This window comes from Protopterus annectens, chromosome 7.part1, assembly GCF_019279795.1.
Source record: "Protopterus annectens isolate FY-2018-M chromosome 7.part1, PAN1.0, whole genome shotgun sequence".
NCBI classification, from domain to species: Eukaryota; Metazoa; Chordata; order Ceratodontiformes; family Protopteridae; genus Protopterus; species Protopterus annectens.
Window position 1 is genome coordinate 513,637,033 of NC_056740.1, and position 22,017 is coordinate 513,659,049.

The following is a 22,017-nucleotide window of genomic DNA, read 5'->3' on the forward strand; positions in this document are numbered from 1 at the left end:
AGTGCCATTGTGCTGTAACTCAGAGCAGATCTGAGTGTTGCCATTGAGATTCTTGATATAGCTACAGAATGCTTTGTGGTTGTCTTTAGAATCAGTGGCAATTTTGTTTTCATAACTAGCTTTGTAGGATTTTTTCAGGGATCGCAGCTTCTTACTGTGGCTGACCAGGGTGCTCCTCCACTCGTGGGATTTTACTCTTTTGCAACAGTTTCTTCCTTCTGTTGTACAGTTTGTTTATGGCAGGGGACCACCAGATTGGCTTCCTTTTTTTGGAGGATAGCATCTTGGTTCTGTTTGGGATAGCACGATCCATGCACTCATGCCTTATTGGCGGTGGTTGAGTGACACACTGAGTCTGCGGGCTATGTGTCATTTGGGTTGTGTTGGTGGGTGGAGGTTGCTTGCATTTCTACAAACCAAGGAAATGTAGACACACTGTAAAAGAGATGAGATGCACGAAACACCTCCATCCCTCGAGAACACCAAAATAAAACTCCAAGTCGGCAAAATGTAAAACGAACAAAATTTATTAGGTTTAAGCTTCTCCCAAGCTTTTCGTCGGTTACAATACACCAACTTCTTCAAAAAACTCCTAAGAGAAATAAAAGTGGAAACAATGTCACTCAATCACTACCCTTTAAATACCCGCACATCTTATCTATAGAAGAATATACAAAATATCATTGAATAGATATAAAAACTCCTCAAAAACATTATATTAATCAGAAAAAGAACCCGATTGATTAAATACATATAAAAATAGTAGTAGTAGATGTTACTTATTTGGTGAGCCAGCATGTTGCTAAATTTAATGAATGTAAATGATGGAATTTTAATGTCACATCATGCAATGAGTGCAATAAATCAAAATAAAAATAAAAGTGAAAATAAACCATCAATAACCCCTGGGTACTTTACTCATCTGATGCTACTACCGACGTTTTACATTTTGGCGACTTGGAGTTTTATTTTGGTGTTCTCGAGGGACGGAGGAGTTTCATGCATCTCATCTCTTTTACAGTTGCATGCATTTCTGCTTTGGAGGTCTCTGTTGCTTGAGCAGATTATTATTGAGAGCCTCCGCGAATGTTTTTGTGTTTCTATGTCTGGATTTTGGTGGTGCAGATTTAGTGAGACTATGTGATGAGTGTGGTGTGGTGCAAGTGTTTACCTTCTCCTCTTGACTGTCAAGTTCAGTCTTGATTGGAGAGAACTTTACCTCCAGTTTGGCTAGATATGTGCATCTCTCACAGATTGTAGTGTTGGGTGGTAGGAGGAGAGGGTTGTCTGTGTACATAAGGCAATTTCTACATTGCCCCAAGATGCCCAGATTCATCAGATAGACAGGAGAGAACACTGGGAGCTGACCCTTGAATATGCCTGAATAAAAAACTATTTTCCTCTAGATAAGTGAGGAAAGTGAGTACAAGAGCTGTTTTTCTCTAAGCAAGTGAGGAAAGTAAGTACGAAAACTGTTTTCCTCTAGGTAATGAGGAAGATTGAGTGCTGTAGTAATTAGTAGGTTATTTAGTGCTTACAACAAGTTCTGAACAAGTGCTGATCACAAATAAGCAAATTCAAGTGTAAAACTAAGAATCTGTATCTGGACTAAACTAGTTACAGGAAAGGGGGGAAATAAGTGCCAATGTGGTCTTTTAAATCAGAAAGTTGAGAGAGATGGAAAAACTGCCCAAACGGCCAATAACTACAATTTCTGGGCCAGAACCACTCCTTATGTGGTAGATAGGTTACCTAGTGCTTTCCACTCCCACTGATAAGCTTGAAGGCTTCCCTCCAACACAGGAATTTACATTCTGTATGTACTATTAAACATATATACAGATATATATATATATATATATATATATATATATATATATATACAGAAAAGTAGCTAAAACAGCAGTCAAAACAATTCAAATGCAGTGCAAGCAAGCACACTTGAGTATGTAACAATGTTAGACCAAACAGTTTAAAAAATGCAATTAAATTAAAAATGACTAATACTGTGCTTTTAAAAAAGAGGCATCGACTGATTAGTGAAGGCAGCAGCGTTTTACAACAGCAGTGTGTGGTAATGCAGCTCTTCATTAGTTACAGATTTCTTTAATGTGGAAATGTTCAGATTTCTCTACTGCAGAGATTGTTGTATTCCGTGATATTGGCGGATTGTAATGACAGAAGTCTGACTGGCCTTTTATGGTTGAAATTTTCTGAAATGGGTAGTTTTGTCATTATTGGTTTATACATTTTGTTTCTTTGCTTATTAAAAGAATGCTTAAATCTACACATTTAAAACACATTTTAACAAGTGGTGCTGTATTACATAAGGAATATAATTTAGTGCAGTCAGGAAGCTGAATCAAAAAACAAATACATGTATGCATGGCCATAAAAATGCGTGCAAGGAGTCCGTTTTGAAAATGGCCCAAATGTAAATTTAATCCTCCATTGACCAGATGCATTTTCTATAGATATGGGTTTTCATGCAGTTTCAGTGGCAGAGAATTTTTCTGTTCATGCTAAGCCTGTTTTCATTTCGAGATTGTATTGTTTAGCAAATGGCTATCTGTGTTTGTGCTATTCTAACTTAAGCTTCTATAAACAGGGAGGAGAGAGGTTGCTATTCTACTTTCACTGAGCTGTAAGGCTTGCTTACCTACCCCAGAGTAAATTAAACAGTCTAGATAGCAACCCTTTGAACCAAGGCACACGGGCTTCTATTTTCTGAAGACATGACTTTTACAGTAAAGTATGTGTGAAGGAGCAACAGGGAAAGCAGGTTTATTAAAGGAAATTTCCACCTTCACTTGCAGTTTAAACTACATTACAAGGTATCCTTTTTTCTATGATTTTAATAATTAAAGGAAATGAATGGACTGGCTTTCTTGGAGAGGGAATGACTGGAGTGGCTTTTTTGGGGACTGACCTACCTGTGGGCGTGGCTCGTAGGGGAGTTTCATGAGTATGGCATAGGAGGAGCTTAAGGGGCGCCAGAGCACTACTTCGCCTAGGGCGCCATATCAGCTAAGGCCGGCCCTGATTCCCACTTTATAACTTAGTACAGTCCCAAATTCCAATTTGAAAGGATAAAAATAACATCACAGTAACAGAAAATAAAACATGTACTCATTTTCCTTATTTTCATGGTTATGGTTTGTTTACGTCAGTTACCTTTCACTACAGCATTACATAAATTGCTCAAATCCTGTCTTTCCTTAAATTTCACTCCTCCTCCTGAAATTTTTTCTGAATGTATAGTTCCTACAAATTTGTTTATTTCCATGCAGTTTATTTCACATTTCTAAAGATCCATTCTTCAATTATTTTATCTCCTTTACAATAGTCAATGCTTCAGTTATAGTTAATTTACTTTTCGATTTCCATTTGATGGTAATTGTTTTTCTGCAGTCAATAGCACTAAACGGAGCACGGTGTTACTGTGTTTAGACATTTCAGAGGCTATATCCCAGCTCTAAAGGAATGTTTCCTTAATTGCAATCATTTCATTCCCAAACATTTCTGACAAAGTATTGTGTAGAGAATTTTTAAAATCTGCTAACTCATTACATTCTTAGAATATATGTATTCAATTGCCTCTCTCTTTTCCATCACACATGCAGCAGTTTCTGTTTACCTGACGACATTTTTGCTGAAATCTGCTTAGGGCATAAGAATGCCTCTGCAAAACACTTCCTTTCAAAAATACTAAACATTCTAGCCTTTTGGTATACTTTGGACCTATACAAATATCCTTCCACAGTTGTTTTCTCTAGTGCCTTTCCATTCTATCTTCTCAATCTCTTCTAACATTTTCTGATTGTTTCTTATAATTATCATGCAGTATTGTAGAGGTCCTACTTATTTTCCCTTTATAGACAGCAGCTTCTGTTCTAGGTTCTACAAAACCTCAACCAGAGCTGGTCTTCTTCTATCACCCCACAACCATTTCTCCTAGCCTATACTATGTCCTGGATCCATGGTAGGGAAGGCAGTCTTTAATCTGTAATCCAATCTTTTATTTAGCCTTCTACCACTGTTACCTCTCTTTCCATGATTATGTGCTCTCTATGTCTACTTAACCTCATGCTACTCTGTAACTCCCCCCATGGTTATTTGCCCCCTTACATTTTAAAATAGAGTCAACAAACTTTCCATTATTTAAAAGGCAAGGAGTGATACTCAACAGGTTTCCTGTAAATATTTTTTTTATAATGACAAAGAAAACATTAATAACATTGGGTTTCTAATACTATGTTGGGAATGGACCTTTTCCTAAGTCAAGGTATTATTAAAGATCAGAATGGGGAATATATAACCTTGGTATACATTTATTTTTATATATCATTTGATAAGCAAGAAGTATTTTTCTTGTTTTCCTGTCCAGCTAATCCAATACGTTTTGGTGCCAGTCAGTCACCCCAAAACTGTCACTTAGGACAGGAAGTGCAAAACTGGTCTATAGCCTTGACTTTATTCCTAGATGTCAGAGCTGTTTTCAGTATTAATTTTAGTCTTGTAAAATATTCCTTACTAAATTCTATTCAAGTTTTTTTCATGTTTTCACTTTAAAATGAAACGGTTTTAGAGATCTTGGAACTTGGTTTGATAACGCTCTTCCTCTCTGTCTCTCTCTCTCTTTCTTGACCATAATGTGGTGCCAGTAATCAGGAATTTCTTGCTAAGGGAATATCACCCTGATTTGAAAAAAGTCACGGTTCCCGTACTTTCCCTTATTTTCAACTTTAAGCCAGTCATGGTGTATAATGTCACCTGCAGGATAGACCTGACTGTGCATATCAAGAAACTAGAAAGACCCTGGACTTTTCTAACTAAGAAGATTACGGGTCTAAACCCTTAACCTCCCAGGAAAGGCATGACACACTAGCCATTTATTCGGTTTCTTATAAACCCTTAAGGGTTGCCCTGTGCCTTGACTTCCATGCCATTAGAGACCACGTGGTCCAGGATCTCTTGGTCTTCTGTCAGTCCACCCTTCTGGCTAAGGTCAACGTGATCAATAATAATGCCCTTCATATTCAGAAATATGGCTGTACAATGTGTTTTTGTATAGATATATACATATTCTTTTTTTTTTGCCTGTGCTGGTATCTTTAGTTTATTATTTGCAATAGTATACAATAGATCCTAATCTGTTTTGATATCGCACATTGTCTTATCACATCTGTCTTTTTCATTAGAAGTGGATTTATGTCACATAACAAATATGCAGTTTTACTTGTTCTTATTCCCAAAGATGCCATAGAAACTATGTCAAACTTTTTGAAGGGTACATAGATAGTATATTACAATTTTTCACTATTGCAAAATGAGTGAAAAGAGGAATATGGAGAGATAGGAATGTGCGTACCTTGAATAAAGGTATGCTGACTATATTGTTACTCATCCTATTCAAAACAGAAATTAAGTATATAAGACTGCCACTGGAGGAAGTAATATATATTAAGCACTCATAAAAAAAAACAATCTTGAATGTAACAATGTAGAAGTTTCTAAAGTATAAAATTATTAATAAGGAAAGACCTACTTAGGTTCATAGGTTCATAGGTTTATACTAGGCTATCTGCCCTAAGGCATTTATAAGCCTAGCCCAAATTATTGTGGCTTACGCCACCCCTTATATGAAAAAATACTGTGCCCATTAGTTTGTTGTGCCTCTGTCCAGCAGTGACACAGAGATGATTCCTGGGGTAAACCTACGATCTCCCATCCACAGGTCTAGATTTCTCTTGAACAGAGTCAGCGAGGTGCTCTGCCTCACATGGACCGGGATTTTATTCCACAGCATAGGGAGTCTCTGAGTGATAAATCTATCCCTCCAGCACGTCCTATTTATATCCGTGCTAAGGTTTAAGTCGCTTGCTCTAGTGGTTTTGGTGGATTTGGATTTTTGAGGTGGAGCATGTCCATTAATTCCGGGTTGGACATGGCCTTGTATGTCAGGCACATGTCACCTCTGAGCAGATGGTATGCGACTGAATAGAGCTGGAGTTTCTTCAATCTGGCAGCATATGACAGATTTTGGAGTCCCTTTATCCTTTTGGTGAGGAACTTTTGGGGTCTCTCCAATTGCTGCAGATGTCGGGTGAGATACATCCCGAATGGGGCATTGTACTCGATCATTGGTCTGATAAGTGAAGAGTACAGGGGAACAATGACCTCACTAGATCTGGATGTGAATCCCTTCATGATCAGGTGGGCAATGTAGAAGGTCTTTCTAACCACTTTAGCAATGTGAGTGTCAAAGAAAGGCCACTGTCAACCTGGGTCCCCAGGTCCCTGATAACCTCTTCTGTGCTTAGTGGATTGCCACCTATATGGTAGCTTGGGGTTACCTTGTTTTTCCCGAAGGGTATGACTATACATTTTTTGGCGTTTAACTTCAGGCCATGGCTCTGGCACCAGCTATCTGTTTCCGTGAGTCCCTTCTGAAGGATATCCGTGTCCGATGCACTTTCCACTATGGCGCCCAGTTTGCAGTCGTCTGCAAACTTTGTCAGCCAAAGTCCTCCCATGTTGGCCTGTACTTCTGAGAAGTAGATGCCAAACAATAGGAGGCCAAGGACCGAGCCCTGTGGGACACCACTTGTCACCGGCTTGGAGTCTGACACAGCGCCAGCAACTCTAACCCTGTGGGTTCTGTCCTTAAGCCAGTTTGCAACCCATCTTGTGACATATGGGTTTACATTTAAGCTGGTAAGTTTTTCTACAATACCCGAGTGGGGTATTGTGTCGAAGCCTTTGCAAGGTCAAGGTAGGCTGTATGGACTGCCTTTCCTCATCAATGGCCTTGGTGACTGTTTCAAGAAGTCAACCAAGTTCAAAAGGCATGATCTTCCCTTGACAAAGCCAAACTGGGTCGGGTCCAATGTCTGCAAGTCCCCTATATCTTTGTTTATGAGCTCCATTATGATCCTCTCCATAGCTTTGCAGACTAGACTTGTTAAGCTTATGGGCGGTAATTACCAGGGTCCGTAGAGGCACCGCCTTTGTGGAGTGGGACCACAGTTGCCGTCGCCACTCCTTGGGCACGTATCCTGTGGTAAGGCTGAGATTAAACAGCTGCCTTATGTGCGGGTTTAATTCCTCATTTAGCTCGTGTAGCACACAGCCGGGGACACCATCCGGTCCCATTGATGCTGTGTTTTTAGCTTTAGAGAGAGCAGCTTTCACCTGCGCATTTGAGATGTCCGGGAGGCTACACTCGGCTGGGATAGTTATCTCTCCTTTAGGGGGGGAGGGGGGGGTGAAGTTTGCACTGAACCTGTCTGCCAGTATGTTGGCAATGTCTGTGGGTTCAGTGATTTTTGTATCATTTTGGACTAATTCTGAGCATATCTGGGAGTTTCCACCCAGGTTCCTAACATAGCTGAAAAAGGCCTTATGATTGTCCTTTGAATCCATGGCAATTTTTCTCTCAAAATTGGCCTTAGTTGATTTTATGAGTGCTCGTATTTTTTACTAATAATGATCAGGGTGACTTCCCTTTTATGGATTTTGTTCTATCATGTAATAGCTTTCTCCTCTTATTGTAAAGTTTGTTAATGGCTGGGGTCCACCAGACTGGACGTTTGCCCTTTGTGGAAAGAGTCTTGGTTTTATTTGGGATTGCCTGATCCATGCAGTCCTGGAGGTGTTCATAGAAAGCATTTGTAAGGGCTTCCAGCTTGGGTTGTGGTTTCCTCTGGCTCAGGGGCCTTGAAGGATACCACACCAGTCTTGAGTAGTGTGAAGTTTGCTTTAGAGAAGTTCTTCACTATGGTCTTTTTGCTTGGGGTGGGGGCGGGATGTGGATTTCCAGTGAGATTAGTTTATGATCAGATCTCACCAATGAGGGATATACTTCCGGTGGGGAGCATTTTGTCCCCATGTTTGTGACAATGAGATCTAGTATATTTTCTCCTCTCGTGGGAACAGTGACTAGCTGTTCCATGGCATTTGAATTTATGAACTCCAGGAACTGTTGGGCTAGAAAGTTAGGGCTTGAGTAATGTTCCCAGTCTATATTCGGGTAGTTGAAGTCACCCAATATGATGGTGTTTGGAGATACATTTATACCCTCCAGTGTCTTCAGGAAGGCTGTGTGGGGTTCCTGAGTTTGAGAGGGTGGCCTGTAGCATGCTACAATTTGTAGAGCAGTTTTGCCTATGGTTAGTTGCACCTGGATGGTTTCCGAAGCTTAGTGCGTTGCCACCAACCTGGAGGTGTGAGTATCCTTTATGAATATGGATACACCCCCTCCTTTTGTGGTGTGGTCCGGGTTTTGGGGCCGGAACGCATGATATGAGGTAAAACCTAATAGTGCCGGGGTGCTCTCAGGAGCCTTGAACCAGGTTTCAGTTACAGCACAGACATCGATGTTCTCCATACTGAGAAGGGCCTCGAGTGCATGCATTTTGAGATTTAGACTTCTGGCATTGAGCAGAATTACCCTCAGTTTCTTCCCATTTTTGTCTTCTAGGGTGGTAGGTTTAGAATTTGAGCCTTGCCTAAAAAAGGCACTATGGGGGTGGCAAGAGCCTTAGCCAATATCCGGAATCCCAGGGGTGACAGGTGCAAGCCGTCCCTTGCGAAGCAGCGTGGCTTGTCAAGCATGTCATCCCAGGCAGACAGACACTGGATCCCCTTTGAATGACACCAGACATTAAGCCAATTGTTAAAGCTGATCATCTTGTCTCTATATTGTGGCATCATTCTTGGTGAAGGAAGGATACTGCTCAGGGTTAGGGTCATACCTGCCTGGGCTACATAATCAGAGAGCTCCTCTATGTCTCTTTTCATGTAGTCCAGGGAGGTACGTCTCAGGTCGTTCACACCAGCATGGACGATGACTGTGTCATATTTGTACTTGCCATGGAGTGACCCGAGTGCTTGTGTTATGTGGCGGATTCTAGCGCCCGATAGGCAGCTTACTGTGACCCTCTCCTTGTTCAGCCTAGTGAGTGGGACGTCAGTGTGTCTGACTATGGAGTCACCTATGACAAGTATGTTTGGTGTTGTATTTGGCCTTAAGGGCTGTGACTGCTTTGCACACTGCTTTTGTGGTTTATGTGTTGCTTGTGGGGTGTCTTGAGGTAGCAGTTGTTTGGGTGTCTGCTTTGGAGGCCTCTGCTGTTTAGGTAAATTTTTACTCAGAGCCTCCGAGTATGTCTTTGTGTGTTGATGTGTTTGATTCAGTGGAGTGGTAGCATTATGTGAGGCTGGTTTTGTGGTGTGTGTAGTTGCCTTCTCCTCCTGTCTGGTCTTGCCAGTCCTGAGTTGAGAGAGCTCAGCCTCCAGTTTGGCTAAATAGCTGCATCTCTCGCAAGTATTTGTGTTATGTGGGAGGAGGAGAGGGTTGTCTGTGTACATGAGGCAGTTATAACATTGCCTCAAGATTCCCAGATTCACCAGCTGGACCGGAGAGGAGATTGACAACTGACCTTTGGACATGCTAGAATAATATTGGGAAATCCTTAATTGAAAACAAGGGCCAGTGGGGAGTGAGGGTGTAGTGCTTTTAATTTTTAGTGCTGACTTATATAATTGCTTTAGTGAGCAAGTGCCAGGTAACTTGAGTGCAATGTGTTACAAGTAACTAAATGCAAAAACGACAAACAGTAACTTTCTTTCAAGTGAAACAAGGAAATAAGTGCAGTAAGCAATGCAGATATCACTAGTGATCCACAGAAGCGCTGAGAAGTTGCGTATTAGGTGGAATTAGCTTCCAGGGAAATAAACACTTCTGATAAGCAAGGTGTTTATTGCAATTTTGTCAAGCAACATACATGGACATATTATTTATTCATTGTCATAGATAGCCACTTAATTGATTTGAGATTTATATATGCATTTTTGTAAAGAAATTCATAAATAAGTTATCATCAATGTATATTGAAAGTACAGTTGTTTTATATTATGTTTGCATTAACAGTATATTTTGCAACAGAAGGTTATGACTTTATAACACATTTTATTAATTAATTATTTTATATGACTAGAGTTTATTATGTATACTGCTCATTCTGAAGTATTATTTTACATTAATTAAGACTAAGTATAATAAAATCTATTTGTTTTTTTCTACTAGACATATTTTATTTGAAATCCAGTAAATAATATTTTGAAATATACATGGTTCAACTGTTCTCTGTGTATCTCTTGAACTTTATTAGGAGCTTTGCATTTTGTTTGGGACTTATGCATGAATTGCTAATAGCTATCATACTGTACTGGTTATTTACACAATTCGGATGCACATACGTGGCTTGGTATACTCTACAACAATGTAGTACCTCATGGTAAAAACTGACTGCATGTGTTCATGGCTGATAAACATGAGCTAAGTTCAGTCTGGTGGCAAAAAGGACATACAGTGAAGAGTGAAGTAAGATATGACAGTTTTGAATGTACTGTTTTTACAGATACTATCATAAATAGTAAACATCTGAACTGAATCAAATCCATTCATTTCATTGCAGAGAGAAAGATTTGTAAAGCTCCTTGATCAATTGCACAATTCCCTGCGAATCGACCTTTCCAAGTACAGAGTAAGTACAACATACGGAGTAATGATTGTCATGCTGTCAATGACCTCTTTATTAGCATTTTGTGAAAGTAATCATTAACTAATAAAATTACAGCAATGTAGGAAATTAAGAGTAAGAACTTGTGTACTTCATAGCTCATTTAGGGGATGCAGTAATGAAGCGGTGGGGGTGATGAGGAGGATGGTATTGATATGAAATGTCAGTGTGTTATGGTTATTGTGATATGGAAGGTGGTCTGTTGAGGAGCATGTGGCACACTAAGATAGAAAAAAATACTGCTGAGAAAATGTTTATGAAATAATTCTCAGTAACAGAATGACATCTTCAGGTTACATCTCTGCAGAATCAGTTGACAGATGTCTTAAGCAGGAATATTACAGTGGTTCATAAGTAAAATTTAATCCATGAATCTTTCAAGAAACTGTCAAAAGTGAGTGAAATTCTAGAAGTACATCATCTTGCTGCACAACACACCAATAAGGCCAAACCGCTTTGTTTCCAGATTAGCCTGAGCACGGTGTGGCATAGTTATACTTTTGTCTTCTCTATCAGATGGACTCGGAGCTTTATTTACACCTTTTCTTCCTTTCCTGTGATCCACAAACTACTTCTCAAAGCAAAGCAAATAAAACTTGTTTACTCCAGACAAATCCTTCATTGCCAAGATAACCAAATCACTCTGACTTTCTCTCCTAATGGTTTCAGAAACAATATGCATCATAGCTCTCAAATAATCAGTGACATATATCAATAGAATCAGGGACAAACCCAGAAAAAATCAAGGACATTTGTAAAATATTAATACTATTAACTTGAAATATTGGCAAAAGAATAAAAGAATGTTAATTACTATACATTTTGTGAAATAAAAGAAATCTATATCTCTTACTTACCGCCATTATTTATTGAGTATAATTCACTACCTTTCCTCCAACAGTCACCAGTTTTAGGAGGGATTAAGAGGGACAGAGCTTTTGGAGTCTAAATCAGGGACATCCCCGGAAATCAGGGACAGTTGAGAGGTATAATATGCATCTTAGCAACAAACTACTGTTCCAGTATTATGCATTTAAAACTATTTATTATGTTATCTATGTGACGATGACTTTGAAATTTGTTGCAAATTCTTGTTTTTTGTTTGTTGTAGAGATGTGTGCATTCTTATAAATCATTCATTTTATTCTGATTCCTTTAAATAATGGTAAATCATCACTTGTATTTATATATAACATTCTGTTGGCTAATTTGGAGTGTCTGTGACTTTTTACACTCTAAGTTGGTTTGTAACTGTTTGATCAGTTTAAACTGGTAATTTTTTCAAACTTCTTGCTTGCAAAGGTCTATACTTCGGTATCAGCGAATTGTTAAGAGAGAGATGTTACTGCTGGAAACAAAAATGTGTGAAGCAGAATAGAGGGGTTTGTTGAAATTAGGTTGGGAAGTTGTGTAGGTCACTATTTGCTCTGTGTTTTGCTTTCACAGCACATTTTTGTAGATTAAGTAATATTTCCTGCAATTCAGGAGGTGCCCTATAGAAATGTATTCTGCATATGCTTTGCAAGACTATGGGGTCTCCTTACTCCAGAGCTACTTTTATATGTATATAAAAATGGAATTTTTGACAGCTGTGCAGTATTGCTAACCATTACTTTTCTGTGTGAGCGTATCTCTTTTGTGCTCGTACCTGTTTGCAAATAAACTATTCTTTGCATGTCATAGCACTTAATGTTAATCAGTAACTCACTTCTTGGGCAACTAGCACTTTTCCTACTCGTAGTAACATTTTTACAGTAGCTTTGTTTTTCTTTTTTCTTTTTTGAGACTTAGTTATCTCAAAGACATTAGGTGCAGGAAACCTTTGAAAAAATGCTTGTTTCTCTTCTAGCTATGGTATTAATAAAACTATTGTTTTTTTTTTTTCTGCAGCACACTTCTGCTTATTGAATATTGCAAAATGACCTACATGTTCCACACTTGAAGATCTTATTTCACAACTAATGTCTTCCATGTTTTGCAGCTTTACACTTCTCCCACTGTGTTGCTCTTGTACTTAACCCATACATAACAGATGACTCTTTATGTTAACAATGCTTCCAAGTCTTCAGCTAGTTATGCAGTTTGGAGCTCTTATGCAACAGCTCTTCATGGCACATTGCAGTTATGCAGTTTGGAGCTCTTATACAGCAGCTCTTCATGGCACATTGCAGTTATGCAGTTTGGAGCTGTTATGCAACAGCTCTTCATGGCACATTGCAGTTATGCAGTTTGGAGCTCTACAACTATATGTTCTTATCACTTGCAATTTTTTCCTATTACACATTTAACGTTAAACCCTGGTTGTCTTTAGCACTGAAAAAGAGGATAACATTTTAAATTATTAAAATTCCTTATTCTTCAGTGAGCTAGGGGTAATTATTTCTTTTAGTCTCTTTATTGAGATCTTATAGATCAGCACAAATGCAAATCTTATATTTTTGTCACAATAGTGACCATACTATTCACTTATTCTGTAGTATCTTATTGCTTCTAAAGAAAACCTAGGTTTTCTATTCATTTCGTTGTATGCTGTGTTCTGTTCTTGAGAACTACCAATGTTTTACCTGATTAATGCATCCCTGATAGAGCATCAGGTTATATTTACATATGAGGTTCCACTGTCAAAATTCCTGAGTTTGTAAATGAATTGCACAGTCATGCAGATCGTCATTGCTATGGTTCTGCATGCAGCCCTTGAAATGTCTATGTGACTGATTGTTGTTCATATGTTTTGGGTTTACACTATGAATTGCTTTTACATTTCTTAGCTTCTCACAAGTCAAGCCTCCTAAACTAAATTAATTGTATATTTCTTAGCTTCTCACAAGCCAAACCGCCTAGACTATTTAGAAGTTTATTTTAATGAATACTGCATTTTGAAAAAAAGTCTGGTACATCTTACTTTTAAATTCAGATCATTACTTTTTGACCTAATGGCTTCACCTGATATAAGCATACGTCTATAAGGATTTCTGTATGACAGTGCCTTAAAAGTGCCTTCAGATAAATATCACACTCTGCATGAGTCTGCTGTATACATTTTTCTTATTCATTTTTAGTACTTCTTTGCAAGAGTCTGAGTTCCATTGTTTTGTACTGTTTCTAAGGCATTTTCAGGCATTGGTCTTTCATGTCTTTTCTCTCCAGCAGAATCAGTGTATCAGTATATAGCAAAGTTAATTATTCATTTCAATGTCATGTAGTCTTTTATGATACTTATTTTGTTTGCTTTGTATCATATTAGATGTCTTTTTTAACACAGATTCTACTGAATGTATTAAAATCATTTTTGCCCTATGTATAGCCACATCTAATGCACGCACCTTGAATTAGTACTGCAGACAGTTTTTCCTTGAAATTCTGGCTGTTTTTACTTAAATTAATTTCCTTTGCAGTGTATCTTTGTGTGGCTTTTTCATGCTTGTTACTTATGCAATACATTAAACATTTATATCTCAATCTAGCTTCTTAATTTGTCTCACATATTCTTACATATATACCCTTTTGCTGAATTCATAATTTTAGCTGTATACCGTCGATTTCCTTATTTTTCCATACTTTCCACAGCTTTGATTAAAGGCAGATCCTATTTCTCATAAAAGCTTGCTCTTTGTGTGATCATTTTTATACCACATCTCAAACCTCTCAATCTGCAGACAGTTAACTGTGTAGTTAACTTTTTAACTAAAAAAAAGTTAACTATATAAATAATGACATAAAATAGAAAATCAATGTCTTTAACAATAAATATTTAGAAATCCTTACTCATAAAACTATTATATGTTTGGAAAAACACAAATTTCTTGCATTTTCAAATAACCCCAAATACTTAAATAGACTTACAAATAAATCCATAAGACTCAGCAAGCGCAATCATATTAAAGAAATCTATAGGATTAGGAATCAGTATAATAGAGGGTCAGCTCAGGTTGGATGGTTTGGAGACAAAGCAAGAGAGGCGAGATTGCTTTGGTTTGGACATGTGCTAAGGGGGATGCTGGGTATATTGGAAAAAGGATGTTAAGATGGAGCTGCCATGTAAGAGGAAAAGAAGAAGGCCTAAGATTAGGTTTATGGATGTGGTGAGAGAGGACATGCAGGTGGATGGTGTGACAGAGCAAGATGCAGAGGGCATGAGAAATGGAAACAGATGATTCGCTGTGGTGACCCCTAACAGCAACAGCCAAAAGAGAAGAAGATTTATGTAGTTAACTTTTTGATTGCATTTAAGGTTATCTAATTCAGTCTGTATCTCCTGCATATCTTTAGCCCAATATTTCCTTTTGTTATTATACCATTTAAGTATTTTGCTGTATAGATATGCTTTATGAGCATCCCAAATATATATCACTGATGAGTTAGGGGTGGTATTTATTTCTATAAAGTTTTGTATTTCGTTTATTATGAATTCTTTAGAATCTTCTAGTTTAGTGATATATGCTGGTATTCTTCTAAACTGTACATTGTATGATGAATTAATATTCAATTCAAATGTCATAGAATTATGATCAGATATTGAACAAGAGATAATTATGGATTTAGTTATATCATTAGTTAATTGGTTAGAGATAAGAACTCTATCAATTTTGGATTAGGAACCATGTCTGTTAGAATAAAAAGAATAGGGTAATGATTTTGGATCTGCTTGATTATTTATATCATTTAGGTGAAATGAATTCCTAAAATCTATTAGATGTTTGGCCTGTGATTATATTTTCTTCTTACCTTTAATGCTGATTTCATTTTTATTCAGTATGGAATTAAAATCACCTGCCATTATAATATTTCCTTTTGCAAAGAGAATACTTTGATTTAGGTGTTGTTTAGCCGTGTTTATTCCTATGCCTGGTATCCAATAAACATTAACCAATGTAAAGATTTTTTTGTTTATTTCTACTATAACCGAACGTACCATTCCTTTATCATCTTTATAAGTATTTGTTATTTTGAGAATAGGTAATGATTTGTTATACACCTCTTTTTTCTGTGTATGTTCAGAATGTTCAGAACTGGATAAAATAATAAACCTATGTCTAGTTTAGGTGTATCTTTTTTTCAGGAGCTTTGTTGCTTGTAAGAAAATTATATTAGATTTGTGTAAATTCAGATATCTAAACAAATTTCCCCTTTTACAAGGATTGTTTAAACCATTAATGTTAATGGAAATACCTTTTAAAAATCCCATTTTAAATGTTTAACAATAATAATATAGTTAATTTAATTCAAAGTCATTGAGATATACCTTGTTTTATGAATTTCCCTTTGTTATGTATATAAGGCAGATAATATAACCAGTGTAGCATAAGTTGTTAGAATTGCAGCAGATACATGTCTCAGTATATATCCATTCATGGAATAGACTTCACAAATACAGTGGATATAAAAAGTTTGCACACCCCTATTAAAATGCCAGGTTTTTGTGATTAAAAAAATGAGACCACAATAAATCATTTCAAAACTTTTCCCATCTTTAATGTGACCTATACCCAGTACAATTCAACTGAAAAACAAACAAATCTGTTAGGGGAAAAATATAAAAAACAAAAAATGTACAATAAGCTGATTGCATAAGTGTTCACACCCTTAAACTAATACTTTGCTGAAGCACCTTTTTATTTAATTACAACATTCTGATTTCTTGGGTAGGAGTCTATCAGCATGGCACAACTTGACTTGGCAATATTTGTGCACTCTTCCTTGCAAAAGTGCTACAAATCTGTCAGATTGTGAGGGCATCTCTTATGCACAGCCCTCTTCAGGTCACCCCACTGATTTTCTCTCGTATTTAGGTCTGGGCTCTGGCTGGGCCATTCCAAAACTTTAATTTTCTGCTGATGAAGCAATTCTTTTGTTGATTTGGATGTATGCTTGGGGTCATTGTTGTCTTGAAAGGTGAAATTATTTTTGATCTTCAGCTTTCTAGTAGATGCCTGAAGGTTTTGGGCCAAAAGTGCCTGGTATTTGGAACTATTCATAATTCCTTCCACTTTGACTAAAGCCCCAGTTCCAGCTGAAGATAAGCAACCACAAAGCATGATACTGCCACTGGCATGCTTCACTGTGGGGATGGTGTTCTTTTGGTGATGCAAAGTGTTGTTTTTGCACCAAACGTACCTTTTGGAATTGGGGCAAAAAAGTTCAACCTTGGTCTCATTAGACCATAACACATTTTCCCACATGATTTTGGGAGACAATGTATTGTTTTGCAAATTTTAGTCAGGCTTGGATGTTTTTCTGTGGAAGAAAAGGCTTCTGTTTTGCACCCCTATCCCATAGCCCAGACATATGGAGAATATGGGAGATTTTTGTCACATGTAATACACAACCAGTACTTGCCAGAAATTCCTGACGTTCCTGTTGCTGTAGGTCTCTTGGCAGCCTCTCTGTCCAGTTTTTCTCTTGTCTTTTCATCAGTTTTGAAAGGATGTCCAGTTATTTTCAACATCACTGTTGTCCCATATTTTTTCCACTTTTTGATGACTGTCTTCACTGTGTTCCATGGCATATCCAGTGCTGTGGAAATTATTTGTACCCTTCTCCTGACTGCTACCTTTCAACAATGAGATCCCTTTGATGCTTTGTAAGCTCTCTGCAAACCATGGCTTTTGCTGTAGCAGGCAACTGAGTAAATATCAAGAAAATCCATCTAGGGCAGCTGAACTTTATTTGGGGTTAATCAGAGACTCTTTAATGATGGTAGGTGTGTACCCAAGAAGACTGAATGTTTTAATTAAATCAAAAGGTGCTTCAACAAAGTATTAGTTTAAAGGTGTGCACAATTATGCAACCAGCTTATTGTACATTTTTTATATTTTCCCCCTAACAGATTTGTTTGTTTTTCAATTGAATTGTACAGGTTATAGTTCACATTAAAGGTGGGAACAATTTTGAAATAATTTATTGTGGTCTCATTTTTTTATATCACAAAAACATGGCATTTTAACAGGGGTGTGTAAACCTTTTATATCCACTGCAGATATATATATATATATATATATATATATATATATATATATATATATATATAGATATATATATAGATATATATATATATATATATATATATAGATATATGTATACCGGTTTACCTTTAGTTGTGTGTATTGCATGCAGGTGACGAGCAACTGGGCAGAAGGCAGTTTGCAAGATTTGCAAACGGCGAACAGAAAAAGGTTTGAATGTGCAATGAGCGAATGCACATTGACATTCGCTCATTGCACATTCGACATTGTGGGGCAGATTGCACTATAGTGGGGATTGGAAAATGGTCCCTTTCCCCACTGTAGTGAGATCTCGGAGTTAAAATATTAAAGTGGGGGTGTGTGGGGGGTGCAGCCTCCTCACACATGGGGTGCAGGTGGGCTTGCCCCCCCCGCTTTACAGTTCTTTTTTTATTTTAGTTCGACATTAATGTTAAAAAAACAGCAAATCTGCTTTTCGATTTGCTGTTTTTCGAACATTAAGGACTATCGCCGTTTTCACTTTTGTGGTTACGAGTCGCTCATATGAGCATTTGTACCACTGTGATTCGGCATTATAAAGGTAGACCTATATATATATATATATATATATATATATATATATATATATATATATATATATATATATGTAGTTGTATTATGTATGATCGAACATACTTAATGTTGAATGCAAAATACCAGCATTAAGAAGTTCAAAGGTACATATCAAATGCCCGAAATATTGAACCTACAAAATATCGAGAAAAGAAAATTATTTCCTTTCCCATTTTTTACACTAACCCCTCAGGTCTAGCATGCAGTCCCTGTCCACCTTCATAATGGGTACTAACCCTAGCCTACCCCTTCTCCTAAATCGAAATATGTACCTTAACTTAAAAAAAAACACTTTCCCATAACAATGCCTCTACACAAGACACATGTACACTTGACAAAATGCAGGGGAACTGTGTGTTTATATGGATCTACCTGACTTGGTCGACAATTCATATAGTCGACATTTTATTTGTTCGACAGTTCATTTGATCGACAAGCATTTGCCCCCTTCCCCAATGTTGTGCAACCCTGGAGTTGATATATATAGTTAGGGGGGGTGTGGGGGGCACAGCTCCCACATTAGGGTGTGGGGAAGCCCCCGACCTAAAATGCTTGTCGATCAAATGAACTGTCGACCAAATAAAATGTCGACTATATGAATTGTCAACCAAGTCAGGTAGATCCATTTATACATATATATATATATATATATATATATATATATATATATATATATATATTATATATGTGTGTGTGTGCGTGTGTGTGTGTGTTCATAGTAGGGAGTTCTTGCTTGTGTGAATAGAAAGTCATTGTATGCCTTGACTGAAATTTGTAGTACAATAAAAAAGATGTCTATTAAAGTTGGGCTGTTTGAGTTGTGAAATTAAGAACAGAGAGGTAAAGACATACACACATGCACACAGATGTAATGAAATATTTTTTTTTCCAGTAATACACTTTGTTTCTTTCTTTCTCTCTGTTCTATTTGTTATTTATGTTTCAAATTCTTAAGAAAATGTAGCGTAATTTAGAATGGAGTGACAGATGCATCTTTGTCAGGAATATAAATCACTGTGCTGTGAAATGATTGTTTTAGCAGAGGTGACTTTTTTTTTTTTTTTTACTCAAACTCTATTCAAGCTGCCTGTTTGTTATGCTCGGATAAATTCTTTATGTGTTTGTTGTGTAATGTCGCTTGCTTGTTTTGTAATGTCGCTTGTTTGTTGTGTAATGTCGCTTGCTTGTTGTGTAATGTCGCTTGTTTGTTGTGTAATGTCGCTTGCTTGTTGTGATGCTCTGCCTAATGGTCTGAAGCCTTGGATCACTAACAAAAATCATCATGTCACCACTGAAGGGAGGTAACAGTATGAAAACAAAAATGTTAATGAAGATGGAGCTGGTCTTCTTTATTTTTTGCATCATTTACATTTATTTCAAGACTCACATAATGATTATTTAAAGACCACAGAGCATCCGTAACACTTTATTGTGCAGCAAACAAAAGTCTATAACTCTTAGTTTATTTAATCGTTGAAGGCGAAAATGCCTATATATAAAACGCAGACGCAATTCTTTTCAGGGAATTAGCCATTTTATAATTTGTGCTGCTAAATCTAGTAAAGTAATTATGGCAATGAAAGACTCTATTACTTGTGACTTAGACAGTAAAGATCTTAAAGCATTAATGAGCAATGGTATATCATAAACAAAAATTGGTAGGTAGTGGGTGAAGCAAGGTAGTTGATTAGGGAACCTGTCAGTAGATAGACAGCAGTTTCAGCGACTGCCTTTTCAGTAAAATCTTTTATTAAAAGCACTTTCACCACATTGGAGAATTCCCTTTTCATCACTGTTGCAAGACCTCAGACTCCGCATATTTATGTTCAGCACTGCTGGTGATGTACTGCCACACGGTTTCTCAGATTCCATATATTTAAGTTCAGGACTATTGGGGGTGTAATGCCATATGGTCGGTGCAGGGAGGCTTGCCCTCCTCCCCCCGCAGTAAAAGATTTACTCCAAGTTTCATCAAAAGTGTTTTCAATTAAATATTTTCAGAGTTGTTGCTGTTGGGGAGAAAAGTGTCGCTCTATCAATGTGATGCTATTGATTACCAATTTGTCTGTGCCGCATCTTATGAATGTCGGTGTTTAATCTTATGATACACATATAATTTATATCACCACTTATTGCAAAGAAAAATATCACTGAGAATTTGTCAGCCCAGTGCTGTAAACCCTAACTCTGGCGCAGGTGAGCAGAGTGGGATTAGCAGTTCAGATGCCTATAGGAGCTGTCAGGGACCCCTAACCAGGAAAAGCTGAAAGATACAACAACATTATTATTATTATTATTATTATTATTGTTATTAATACAAGGAAAATGGAAATAACTAAATATACTTTATTAAAAATATCACGTATCCTAGCACCTCAGTTGTAATTTGCAAGGAATTACAAAATTGCATCCATCACTTAATAACTTATGGAAATCTTGTACATCAGTTAGTAAGTAAGGGCAATTCTACAATTACAGAATTTAACAAATCAGCACTTTTTGTTTGGAGTCTAATTTATTTGTTTCTTCGGTAAAGGCATTTCAAAGTAGGAGGGCCTTTAAATCTTTTATACTGCTGTCCTGTATCTCTTATAAATGGACAGCTCTAGGCATTTTCATTCTAACATTTGTATAGGTCTCGTGTAGCCTTGTTTTGCATTTTTTCTTTGTTCTTCCACTTTATAAAATATTAAAGTGGCACCATAAGGCATAAATCACCCCTTCAGCGTTTTCATTATATATCACACAGTGTCAAATTACAAACCATTAATCTTACTTATTTCTCATATAATGAAACAATACTCTTTACATTCACTATAAAGGTGCATAAAAGTGAGTAACTAGTTCTTGTGATGGTGTAACACCATTCTTCTTAAACATATACACACAGACACACACACACACACACACACACACACACACACACACACACACACACACACACACACACACACACACACACACACATACACATGCACACTCAAATTTACATGTGTATAGACCTAATCTGTATCATGGTCTGAGATTTTCATTCCATTTATGTAATAAACATCTGAAACCTGTCACTGCCATTAGGAAGTTGTTTGCTTTATGATATTCACTACTGTTGTGCTTTCATTTTACAGTTTTACCAGTAGATGACAGCTGCCTGCTCCTCAGAATAATACATATAAAGACTAAGGCATCCTACAAATTATATAGTGTTTCAAGTACTTAGTTTCTCCATACAGAAAAATTATTTTATCAGTAGAGGTGGGGTTATTACATGGCAAGTAAATTTATGGAACAGATTATTATTGTTATTATTTTAATAATAAAACACTAAACAAGATAAAAGCAGCAGACAGTTAGGTAAAACGATAAAATGTTACAATTCAATGCAAGAAGGCCAAATAACAAATTTGATGAAATTGAATCATGGGAACTCAAATTATTATCATTTAAGACTTCATCAAATATGAATGCCTATGGGTAAATTCAAATGGTGGAGGACTGACTCTATGTGTCACAAAAGTTTGTCCTCATATCTTGTAAACGTTGTAATGCTTTATCAAACAATTGTTGTTGAAATCTTGGATCCAAATCACAACAATACCATTTTCATAGTTTTAAGCTACCACTCCAAATATGTCTAATCTGGATCATTAAGATTACTTGATAAATTTATTAAGTGGCTTTGAGAATAAGAAAAGTATTTTACTTTTAGGTGACTCTAATTACCCAAAGATAAAGTGGAACTCAATGTCAACTAATGCATGTTTTGAGAAACAATTTGTTACCAATATTTGTTTTTATGGACTAACACAATTGGTTACTAATAACATGAGAGGTAATGATATTTTAGATCTAATTCACCC

At 36.9% G+C, this 22,017-nt stretch overlaps 1 protein-coding gene across 1 annotated transcript in view; it reads left to right on the top strand.

The window, feature by feature from the left end:
• UNC13C (unc-13 homolog C) overlaps positions 1–22,017 on the top strand; it is a 4,920,764-nt gene that overhangs the window by 3,093,466 nt on the left and 1,805,281 nt on the right. The window contains exon 14 of the mRNA XM_044078941.1: positions 10,482–10,550. Within this exon, the coding sequence (XP_043934876.1) occupies positions 10,482–10,550 (69 nt within the window). The remainder of the gene's footprint in view (positions 1–10,481; positions 10,551–22,017) is intronic.